Source organism: Bidens hawaiensis, unplaced genomic scaffold (genome assembly GCF_021521415.1).
Source record: "Bidens hawaiensis isolate Kalapana, Puna unplaced genomic scaffold, B.hawaiensis_p1.1 tig00017718_1, whole genome shotgun sequence".
Lineage (NCBI taxonomy): Eukaryota > Viridiplantae > Streptophyta > Magnoliopsida > Asterales > Asteraceae > Bidens > Bidens hawaiensis.
In genome coordinates, this window is record NW_027492674.1 from 139,646 (window position 1) to 152,681 (window position 13,036).

The 13,036-nt window shown below is 35.1% G+C and overlaps 1 protein-coding gene and 1 pseudogene across 1 annotated transcript; one reads left to right on the forward strand and one right to left on the reverse strand.

Annotated features, from left to right (window-relative positions):
- Window positions 1–8,030: 8,030 nt before the first annotated feature.
- LOC143554504 (protein SET DOMAIN GROUP 40-like) lies at window positions 8,031–10,092 on the forward strand (the record flags this gene model as incomplete). The annotated part of the gene is made up of 4 exons (XM_077044241.1): window positions 8,031–8,177; window positions 8,267–8,407; window positions 8,486–8,710; window positions 9,312–10,092. Coding segments are annotated over 4 exons (1,131 nt in total), but the record flags the coding sequence as incomplete, so codon positions are not given.
- A 2,756-nt stretch (window positions 10,093–12,848) lies between these two features.
- LOC143554515 (small nucleolar RNA Z103) lies at window positions 12,849–12,956 on the reverse strand (annotated as a pseudogene).
- Window positions 12,957–13,036: the final 80 nt, after the last annotated feature.

The window sequence follows — 13,036 nt, forward strand, 5'->3', positions numbered from 1 at the left end:
AAATTAGCAGTATAAAACTATAAAGATAGTAACTTTACCTCCAACAATACTGAGAAAGCCACTAAAGTTTGCATCATGAATCGAAAGACTCAATCTTTTTCCCGGCAAATATTGGGATAATAGTTGACATCATCCACAGCTGTCTTCATTGCAATAGTTGACACCTTCCCGTTAATAGTTTTCACCACCACAATTGTCCCAGTGTTCACAGTATCCATCTTTGAAAACACAAGTGAACAGCTGCATAAAAAAAATACATATCACCAATCATAACATAAATTAGCACAAAATAATTAACTCCAACTTGGCAGATGCTACTGTTATCAAATATTCTTTTTATTATGAGAATCATACAAAAGTAAAAGAAGCAAAGCATTACACATATTACAAACTTTACCTCTTGGAAGACCATGAATACATTGAAGCCATGCCTCTTCCTCTCATAGTATTACGCTTCTCAATCACATCTGCAACAATTGTTTTCATAATTGAATGTTACACCTAACTAATTCATCAAAACACAAATGTATACCCCTAAAAAAAAGACCTTCTGAGGAACTGAGAGATTCTGATGTTCAAGCTGCCGATTTGTACATATATAATAAATTACAGGCCCCTTCCGTCTCTCTTCTGCTGTACCTTGATAAACAAAATCGGAAACCCCCTAAATCGATTAACAGGCAATGATTAAACACTAAAGCGATATCATTCAGAACTCGCCTCATCCATGAAACGTACACTTATTCATTGGTGTTGACAGAGGATAGGTTGTGGCCGGTGATGGAAATGATAGAGGGCAGATGCCGGAAGATGGTAGGGTAAAGCAACCGTAGTTACCCTGAGTAATTAATAAACTACTCTGATGGTTTGCAGGTGGAAACCGGGAGGTTAAAAAGGCCCTGTTAAACCGTCCATTGATTATGTATTGACTATTGAGTGATGTAACGGATGGTTATTAATGATTGTATTGAAGGCGCGAGATTATTGTATTGAAATCGCCGGAATATGAACCTTCATCGAGATAGTGGCCGGAGGCGTGAGACAGTGGCCGGAGACGTGAATGAGCATTTAATTTAAAGGCGTCTTATAGTGAGAGAATGTGGCAGGTGATGAGTTGCCTATACTACATGTATATGTATGTTTATGAATCTCCTACGTTTCAATTCTAGCAATAGTGCCCGCGCGTTGCGGCGGAGGCGCAACAGGCATTTGGTCGGTAGGTCAGTTGGTTATGGTACCGCTTCGCAAAGGTCATTTGGCCTTTAGACATCACTTGGTAATACGAACAATTCGGGTACAACTTGGGAATACGAAGTTACGAACCAATAAACCATGTCACCGTGATACCTTTAAATTCTAAAACGCCTACCACCTGAGTTCATATTCTGAAGAGGTAGGTCCCAGTAGAGCCCAGTTGGACCCGCAAGACTCACCCTGAAGAGGACGTCTGCGCAAGGACCAACTGGTTCCGCAGGACCCACCATGCTCAGAGATGAAGACCTTACGCGCAGTACGCCAGCTGTTCCCGTAGGGAAAGCCTCCCAATGGTGAAGTATCCCGCCTGTCCCCGCAGCTGCGGATACAAGCCATCAGGGAAGGCTGCCCGCACTAATAGCAAAGCTACACGCACAAGGCACTCAATAATTCAGTGTCACCTGAAGGAATGAGCAAGGCGGGAATACTCCCGCCCAAATGAGCCAGTCTGTATGCTTCTGGAAGATCTTTTGTACTATACCTGCCAAGGTATGGACAAAATAGACAAGATCTGACCAAAGCAGCCCATGAACCAATCACAGGGTGACAGCTCACCGACAAACAGTACGAGGAGCATGCTCTAGTACTGTTTGTCACTATTAGCCGCTGCCTACTCACCAACCCTTGTCGTGGCACGCACATAGCCTGCAGTTGGTGGAAAAGGAATAGTACACAGCCGGCCTGGTCACTATCAGCCGCTGCCTACCCACCAACCAGCATGGCACGTGCGTAGCCCATAGTTGGTAGAACAGGAATATTCTACAGCTGGCTGTACCTGCTTGGAAACCTACCTTCGGCTATAAATACTCCAACACCATGGAACGGTAGGATCATCTGGTATTTTACCTTCACTAGCTATTTCTCTCAATATACACTTATATTCAGAGCAATCTAGTCTGATTCTCACGCCGGAGGGTGGTCACAAGGAGGAACCCCCCCTTCTCAGTGACGAGCTTACGGTGTCTGTTTTGCAGGTCATCTGAAGAACATCCTTCTTTGCCGGACCTAACCCTCGTGGGAAACATTACTTAACCCCCAGATTATCCGTAATCTGCCCGGGGTCGATTAGTGTTTCTTCATATTCCGTTTTGACATGAATATAATTGTTCCTATCGAAGAATAACCCGATTTTTATAAAACTTGTGTGAGCCGACCCTAAATGACAATTTAAAAAATCGACATGTACTCATTATGCTCCTAACCCGATTTGACTCAACTTGACACGAACCCAACAATATCCTTTCCATAGTACTACAATTGTTAATGTAGGACTTTCCATAAACTTACAAAGTATGAATCTACAAAATATGTACCACTGATACAATGGTTCAAGTTTTGTATGGTGTGATAAACGGTCAACATTTGAAAATACATGTGTGAAGTTTTATTTAACATTAAGGACTTCTTCACATGTGTATCTAGTTGAACATAAAAAAAGATAAGAGTTTATGATTTCTTGATACAATAGTGCTCCCTAAAAATACCTTATGTGGTCAAAAATTATGTCTTCCATCTTACGAAACAAAATTCAAAATCGTGCCAAAAGTTTTAAGTCAACAAAATTTATGAGTTCTGACTCCAAAGTCAACTTTACTTTTTTAATTTGAAATTGGTTTAAACAGGTTTGATTGGATAAGTCAAAGAATTGTTAATCTCTGTTCTCTTTATATAAAAGAAATATTTATTTTCTTAAAAAATACAAATATATAAATTTAAAAACAAGTGGTCATATATTAAACACAACTGTTGAACAAATACAAAAATAACATATAAATTTAGAATTTTAAAGTATTAATATAAAAAAATAAATAAAATCCATTTTTCGGGTTCATGATGTATGAGACATAATTTTCAGGTTTGTTTCAAAAAGGTCATCAACCAAATTGATAGTTTTTAGAATGGCCTGTTTAGAACGACTAAACACAAGCCTGTTTACAAAGCCCATTTCTTAACACGCACAATCATAGCTAATTGGTTCAATGATAGACAAAACCAACCTTTATTAAATTTAACCTCTGTTTCGTTTGTATTTAGTCTAACGACAAATACAACGACATTACAGTCAATAAAATCAGTCTCTTGAGCAATAAGACCGACTTTGACCAAAATATCAAAAATCCATAACAATCATATGCAACATTAGTTTTGCCTAATGTAGTCAAGACTAAACAATTATTAATTATTCCCGGACCCATCTAAAAGTTTCCCAAACCACTATACCAAATTATCCGTTTCTTCCACATTTCTTCATTATTCCCAAAACACCCTTTAACTATAACCATTGTATTGGCATAAAACATCCTATTTTGGTTTATAATCACTTTGAGCATGTGTGTCCACAGTAGATGTTTTGATTCATTGCAAATCTAGAGTAGTGGATTCACGAACTTGGATAGCCCATTTAAGACCCACTATGAACTTAATCAAAACTTTACAAGATCGTACATGTACTTCCCGTGAGTTTGGATCTCCTTAGCTTATGATTTGACACAATTAAATTACCAAAGTAGCAATTGACTACATTAGGAATGAATAAGCTTATTTGCATAAAAATGTAACTTCCATAAAAAAGTTCATGTTTTCATTTTGGTCCCTTTTATAAGGGACATCTATTCATTCACAAATCCGGCCCGATTCTAACTTACCAAGAAAAAATTCCGCTTCTGTACATTTCCAAACAATCATTAAAACAAACCTTCATTCCAAAAAAGCATCGAGTGGTGTCTAACCCCACCATGTTCACTCATGCTCCCTTTCAATCTATAAAACTCATACTTAGCCCGACCCGTTTAGCGGGCCGAATCTATTCTCGCCAATGGCCACAGAAGCCTCGCCATGCCATGGAAGCTCAAGTTATAATCCATTGTAAACAATGGAAAATTGTTACCATAACCGAATAATAAATTTGGGGACTCGCTTGCGGCGTTCCAACTGCCGGTGGAATGCGGGTGGTCGCCTTTATAGTCGGATTCCAAAGCAGAGGAAGCGCGCTGAGTAGTAATGTCGTCTTCGTCATTGTTGCATACGAGTTTTAGAGCTTGACATCTATATCTGTGTCACAACACAAAAATGATCAATTTTATAATTAAAAAATAGCCAAAAATAAAAAAAACAAATAATTGCACACATAAGTTACGTAACTAATAATTGGCAAATTAATAAAGTTTCATCGTATACGATATTTTAAGCGCACTATTATCAGTCTTTAGCGTCTAGATCAACTAATTTTTATCATTTCCTTATCTAGGATCAAAATAATCATTCCTGGTATATAAGAAAACTAATAAAATCATTAAAACATATTCATACAAACAAGAGCTAATATAAATCTACAAACACCTCTATTTTATATAAGAAAACTGATCAAATCAATTAAACATATTTATCCAATTACAACATTTATCATTTTACCTCAATTTTCCATTTTTTTCATATAACATGAAATGAAAATCTTGAACATTAAAGGCATTGAACCAAAGCTTACACTAATTATTGTAATATATTGAAGTGCACTATTATCAGTCTTTAGTGTCTGCATAATCTGACTATTATGCTTTTCTAATCATCTAATGTCAAAATAATCATTCCTGGATTGGAATACAAAAACTGATTATTATTATTATTATTATTAATATTATTATTATTATTATTATTATTATTAAACATGTATCAGAAACTTACAGCAACAATTTTTACACAAGCAAGAACTGATATCAATATGCAAACACCTCAATTTTTACATAATCAGAAACCCCAACTGCATATTAACTTATTCAAACTTAATTTCATCAAAAAAAAAAAAAACTTGCTTTATAAAATATTTTTTAAACACACCCAAATGGTCTAACTTTACAATCAAAATCAACATCCATCTAATCAGTAACAATCACCCATAAAAAAATATCAATAATGCAGAATTGTGAGTGATTTTATTATTCAAGAACAAGAATGAAGAAAAGTGATAAAGATTGTACATTTGATTAAATGGTGATGTGGGTATGCCAAGGTTATGAATAAAGATTGATAAAAATGGGATTTTGATTTGATGAGATGGGCTGTGTTTGGTTTGCCTGGTTGCTAGAGTTCCAAACATCCCACAAACTCGGCCCGCACTTGTCCATAACCTAAAACAAATATACAGAGAACAATTTTTAGAGGTTTTCAAAAAATCCGAAAAGAATAATATATTAAAGAAGTGAAAACTCACGAGGATGTAATAGTCGCCTTGACAGCCTTTGTGTGAACCATTGGAAGTCTATAGCATCCATTAAGAGCACTTCACAATAAAAAAAACATCAAAATAAAATTAGTGTTTGTTGTACTAAATGGTGTTTAAGAAACATATAACAAAATGACATTTTATTAAAATAAAATATAAATTTTTTACTATAAAATATAGGTAAAAAGGAAAAGGATTACAGCTCGTAAGTCGTCTAAAGTGTACATTTTATTAAAAAGATTATACTATTGCTAAACATAATAGTTTTTGTAAACATGTATGGCAAATTAATTATTTATTAGCGTTTAACCCTTACCGAACTCGCTCGCCCAATGCGACACTTCTAAAATAACGTTAGTTACCTATAAACTTGCCACTTATAAGAAGGACTGTAATTACATCCCTTACCATTCCGAAGCTAACCTACACCCATGTACCATACACCATATATATAAACCATGATAACATTAAAATCAACTTTTTTACCAATATATATATGTGTGTGTGTGTGTGTTTGTGAGAAGAAAAAAAGAAGATATCGTGTACCTCAAGAGTGTCGGCCCCGGTGATCCCGAACCCACATACACTTGACCTAACCCTCCTTTACCTAACTTTCTTTCTAACTTGTATGCAAGAGAATTACCAACCTGCACCTGAAAAAAATAAATAAACAACTAATTTTATTTTTTCTTCACAAAAACCGCACAAAAGATAGTAGCAAGAATGGCAAAACACGTTCGTGGATTAACAAATCAAAAAGAGTAAACTTTATATAAGGAAACATAATATTTCTCAATTACTCGAGGATGTCATTAAAACAAGAAACAACAAGAATTTCATAGAATCAAGAATTAGCAATATATATAAAATGAAATCAGCCTGGAACCCATAGTCTTTTAGATGATAAAGGTGGAAAATTTAACCCATTTACTTATGAACGGGTCGATTTGGCATGTTATGTTTCATCTCAAACTGGTCAAATAAAAAAATGTTGAGAAGGTAACCAAAAGATAGAAGTTTTATGCATACAAATTCAAACAGATTTGATTTTTATTGTAATAATACAGTTTCTATTGTCGTATTTTAACACATTAGTTATTTATAAAAAGCTAGCAAAAGAACAAAAAACATTTGCCTGTCATTTTGACCCGTTGCTGCATAATTTAGCACCTCTATCTCATGAAATCATACAAAACAAAAACAGAAAAAGACAATAATACCCTTTCAGTAACCAGGCTTGTGCTTCCCTCGTCTTCACCATTAGCAACATTTTTTTCTGCACTTATATAGACAATCAGTTGATCACGAATTGTCATTTTTGTCTGCACTTTCACGAATTGATACCCAAAAATTTCAAGCAGTAACAAACTTTCCTTCTCTTTTGGTATCCAAAATTAGAACAACCTGTCTTTAACCATCATGAATCAGCAAATACAAAATGACTGATACACTAATGACAATATCAATAAATGAATAAAATCTAAAATGGTGGCTGTATGCCACAGACTATTATTTATGCTAGAGAATAAGTTGTATTTACCAAAAACGAAGAAAATAAAAATAAGCTATGACTTGGGGTAATGAAGGAAGGCCCGGGCCAATTCAATGAACTGAACTGAATCCTTTGCTTCTTCTTTTTCCAGGGTTCCTTGAGGTCGGAGATGGATGAATCCCAAAACCTCGAAACCTTGATGTTATGGGCAACCAGTCTCAGATTCTCCGGTAACCAACCAAACCCTGTCTTGCTTAGGCCAATCTCTCTCTCTCAATATCCTACTTCCCTAACGCCGGCGGGTAACTAAAACCTCTTCATTCGTTCTTGATTTAGTTAATTTGTGTTTGTTTAATATAACAACCTTCCTTCAGGAGAGGATTATGCGCAGTGGCTGATCTTCAAAAAGGTGAATTCATACTCAGAGTTCCAAAATCAGCTTTAATGACCTCTCAAGCACTAATCTTCAATGATCACAACCTTTCCATATGCGTCTCCAAGTTTCCTCTATCTTCTACTCAGGTATTATCAGTGTTGGTGTAGAAATCGCTAGTCATAGCTTGCTTGAATAAAACTAACAAAAAAAACTTCATTTGAAACGGCTTGACTCATTTTTGTAACCGACCCAAGCTTGGCTCGGCTTGTTGACTCGATCTTAGACTCGTTTAACTTCAAGCTCGAGCTCGAGCCGAGCAGAGCTCCCTCTTTTAATTTCGAGATCAAGCTCGGACCCACCCTGGCTCGACTCGTAGGGACTAGCGAGATCAAGCTCAAACCCTTATATACCAAGCTTTTTAATTGATTTTTCAATTTTGACCGATTTTAATCAAATCGTGATTAATAGGAGACTAGTCGGTGTGGTGCCGACTGGCAATTGATCCGGGATTAGTTGGCACTTAGGCAGAATTTTTACAACCATGGGCATTATTATTATTATTATTATATGTTGTTTTCTGTGAAATTGATCAGATTAGGGCAAGTTTATTCAGTTGATGTGAATTATTACTTTACTTTACAGTGCTGTTTAGGGCACAGTTGAGCACATTTAATTCAAAGAAATAATGACATTTCATAGTGCAGATATTGACTGTCGCATTGCTGAATGAAGTTTCTAAAGGAAAACGGTCTTGGTGGTACCCGTATTTGACGCAGTTTCCTTCTAGTTATGATATATTAGCGAGTTTTGATCAGTTTGAAACACAAGCTTTACAAGTGAGAATATACTTGTTCAATATTAATCCATATATATATATATATATAAACAATATGTTGGTCTGAAGAGTTTTAAGTACAACTTGCAGTTGGATGATGCTATTTGGGCTGCAGAGAGAGCACTAGAGAAGGCAAAAAACGAGTGGGAAAGTGCAACCGCTGTTATGGAAGAACTAATGTTCAAACCGCATTACATGAGTTTTAAAGCATGGATTTGGGCTTCTGCATCTGTAAGCATATAATGAAATTTATACACTTTTATTGATGTTGTCATGCTTATAACTTGTTTGATATTTTATTATGTGAAGATATCTTCGCGCGCAATGCATATTCCTTGGGATTCCGCTGGTTGTTTTTGTCCGGTTGGTGATTTGTTCAATTATGCTGCACCTGATGATGAACAAGTTTTCTCTAAAGATTTACCAGATGCTGACGTGGCTGCCTCGTCACCTAGGTTGACAGATGGCGTGTTTGAAGAAGAATTTGATGCATACTGCTTCTATGCTAGAAGAAGCTACAAAAAGGGGGAGCAGGTATTAGTTAACATGCTTGTTAATATTGAACCATAAAGTATTGGATTAATTTTATATATACTCTTACAAAGTTGAAAGATTTCATATATACACAAACCAAAATTAGTAATATCATATATAACCAACTTCAATGAATTTCTACTTAATGGCCATTCTACCCCTTTCCATTATATTTGTTTAGATCCTAATTTTTATTTGGATTTTGCTTGACATCGATGATATATTTTGAAAGAAAAAAAACTATTGTTTATGAGTCAAATTAATAAAAAAAATAATAAGTTAAAAATGGTTAGTAAATAATTTAAGCTAAAAATGGGTAAATAAAAAAATTTGAAGTTAAAAGAAGGTCGGTATATGAAACTTTGAAGTTCCAAAAAATAAGGGTAAATTGGTCATTTATTAAATTTCTTTTAATGAATTGGATATATTTGATATTTTAACTACGTTGTAAAGGCATATATGATACTTTTATTTTTGCATGGGTATATATATGATATTTTCAAAGTTTGCAATTTCATATATACTTGGGACTTGGGTAGATATGAAAATTTTCAAGTTTGTAATGGTATATATGAAATTAATCTATATTATTTTGTTGCAGGTTTTATTGAGCTATGGAACATATACCAATTTAGAGCTTCTAGAACACTATGGTTTTATATTAAATAATAACCTGAACGACAAAGCGTATATTCCTTTACCTTCGGACATTTATTCTCTATGTTCATGGCCAATAGATTCACTTTACATTCACCAAAATGGAAAACCATCTTTTGCTCTGCTTGCGGTTATGCGATTATGGGCGGCGCCAACACATTTACAGAAATCAGTACGTCACGCTGCGTATTCTGGATTGATAATATCAAATGAAAATGAAACTATTGTTATGAAATGGTTATTAAATGAATGCAATCTGGTTTTGAAGAGTTTATCAACATCTGTTGAAGAAGATGAGTTATTGTTATCTGTTATGGATAAAGATTTTGGGTCGGTAGTGGAGGTTAAGAATGAGTTGTTGGGGTTGACGGGTGAGAGTCGTATGTTTCTGAAAGTAAACGGTTTACTGAAAGTTGAAGTTGGTGATGACGTGGCTTTGCATAGAAAGATAATAAGGTCGATGGGTAAATGGAAATTGGCGGTTTGGTGGAGGTTAAAGTATAAAATGATGTTACATGATTGTGTTTCATATTGTACAAGGGTAATAAATGATCTTTCGTGAGAAACCGATGCAAAACAATGCGGAAATTGTGTGTGTTTGTGACTTTCAAGGTTGATGATAAGTGTATCAGCTATTGGACATGGCGCTGATGTGGAAGTGAGTCGGGCGAAGATCAAACAACCCTGTCTCCATCCAGGTACCATTTACATGATTATCACATATCTCTATTTCATCAAACATGAATATTTTGTAGTTTTATGGCAACCCACTAATGTTCACTTAAAATCTTGTAGTTTACCTCCATTTGTTTAACCCATTTATTTAAACAAGTCAAATAAGTTTCGTAAACAGGTTAAATAGATCATAAATGAGTTGATGCATTGTCATTAAGTTTAAACAGATTAAATAGTTAATAACAAGTTGACCTGACAAAAGATTTATCTTTTCATAATATTTATATATGTGAATTTAGTGAATTCATAAAATTGACTTGCATATGCCCTTAAGAACGCACCACATTGATGAGATAGGATGTGACAGGTTGTTGCGGACAAAGCACAAAAAGTCACAACGGAGCGTTTTGGAATGCAGCTTCCTGCTAGCGTCTAAGCAGTGTTAGCCAGTACATTAGATCCTTTTGGAGCGTATTGGAACTCCAAATGGGCATTTTGGAACACTAAACACAGTAAAAGTCAGTCTCCTGCAGTTTTTGGTGGTCATCATGAGTTTGCAAGATTCACTATTGTTCTTGGGCGACAAAAGGGGTAATTTGGATGATCATTTTGGGAAATGGATTCTACGTCAAGTGTCTTTGTATTGATCTAAGCATTTGGTAGTCACGACTCACAACCGGATTGGAGGTTTAATTAATTTATAAAACTTGAATTGTAATTGTTTGTTTGAATATTTAGACAGATGTTAACAAGTGTGTTTGATCTTTCAGTCTTTCACTATCACTTGTTATGTGAATTAGAAGTGTGTTAAATCTCCCTATGGTACCTTTCCAATTTACATGTCTTGTTGGCATGATTTGCTACAGTTTTTGATAAATATGTTTTTTTTGTTGACCAACAAAATTTTTCATTCATAGAAAAAAAGATACCGGGAGCAGTAAGGAGCTAGCTGCCACCACACCTTACACCCACTACATAATGTTTTTTCTGTCAAAACTATACAAACATAAAACACCACCAAACTTCATATCCATTCTACCTGCATTACAAAAGTCCAGTCCCACCATCCCACTCATTTCAAGCACAACTGTTTCGATTTTACGGAACCATAAGAAACTCAAAGCTTTATTCTCACCGACTACTTTACTCGAACAGGCCACTTTCCCTTCAAAGACCATCAAGTTTTTTTTTCCTCCCAAATAAACCAAACTGTAGTAATAAAACAAATAGCAAATAACGCCTTTGCAGCATTTTTTTACAACCGAATCAAACTTGTTTAATTCCAATATCAAAGACCAAAAACACAAAGAAATCAGGTAATTTGCAATTTCCTCCCAAACCAACTGCAAAAATACACGACACATAAAAATGTGCCACCGACTACATGTCACTTGGTGCCTTGCTTAGGAAACAAAAGAAGGAATTCGTTCCATTTCAGCCCTCCAAACCAATACACCAACTTTCTTTGAAACAAGAATCTGTTCCATAATTTCCATCTGATCCTCGGAACCATTTCCAACCTGGGTTTGATCCCATACGTTCTGATCCTCGCCTTGAGCTAGGTAAGCATGCTGGCAGATTGTCAGCAACTCCCTAAGCTCATCAACCTCAGATTGTGTATATGGTATGCCCGTGATAATGTTTCTTGGTAACAAGTCCCATTTCGAGTTTTGTTGACGTCTAGCGGCCCAAGCACGACCCGGTCAATGTGTTGACCCGAAAACATGAAGTTACCAACCCAGACCCGATTTCTTTCCCACCACCCTTGCCACATACATTTCGCCCGAGTACATAACAAGGCGATCTGACTCTCTATGCGCCCCTTATTCAACTCAATTGCAAACAGTAGCGTAAACCGAGCTTGTAGAGGCTTCTCCCCACACAATTTTTCCAACCAGAAGTAAGAAGTATGTAACCCTTCCATTCACAACCTCCCTTCTAAAAATTGTTTGTGTTCATGTAATTTGACAAAACAATCAATTGGAATTCTAATTTCTATTATTTGATTGATTAAGCCAGGCCTTGAAAACAGAAGTGACTTACTTTTTATCTAAATGAGTTTAAACACGTATTTAAATCATCAACAACTTAGGTAGTGATTCTTACACTTTGGATTCAATATCAACCTAACATAATTAGAACACAAACTGCAAAACAATTGTTCTCTTTGTTTTATGAGGTTGTGCATATGCTGTTGGCATGGCCTAATAACAATACCATTCAGTTTGCAACTAGAGGGATATTTTTTAAGCTTCATCAGATTATCAATTACATCATTTTGGATAGACAACTATCGGTTGCGGGGCCATACTAATGTTTTAGGTTTTGTTATAAATAAAATATTGTAATTAATTATTGTTGAAATGTTATAGTATGATGAGTTATAGCGGGTTTAGTAATTATCATAGGTCATTAGTGAAAATTAGTTTAAATCCACCAACATTGGTTAACCATAAGAGCATTCACATCCCAAAACATCTATTATGTATTATCAAAAAACCATATGGTCTATGAATACCAAAAAAATACTAATAGATTTTAGATATGCCTGAGCTCGTAAACCTAAACAAGCAAGCCCTACTAATTTTCTTAGCAAAATCGATCATTATGGTGAAATTATATTATAATAAAAGGATCCAATTATAATAGAAAGACAGGTAAGTGGACAACAATATACATCAAGCAAAGTTCAAGGTGAATCAAAAAGTTATGCCCTCAATTCTCCTTGATAAAATGATTTAATTTATTACTCTCAGTATAGAAAATTGAAAAAAGAAAATAAGTAAAAGTTGATAATAGGAAAAAGATGGATCAGATTTCTGGCTTGGATTTTTCTCATAAGGAGAAAAAATAATAATAAGAGCGCTCAGTTATTTCAGATTCGATCATCTAGGGAAATAATCATCATATCCATCACCTATCTTTTAATCAATCAACAATTATTTCATTTGATAAAAAAGAACTAAAAATATAAACAAAAAACAGAGAAAAAAA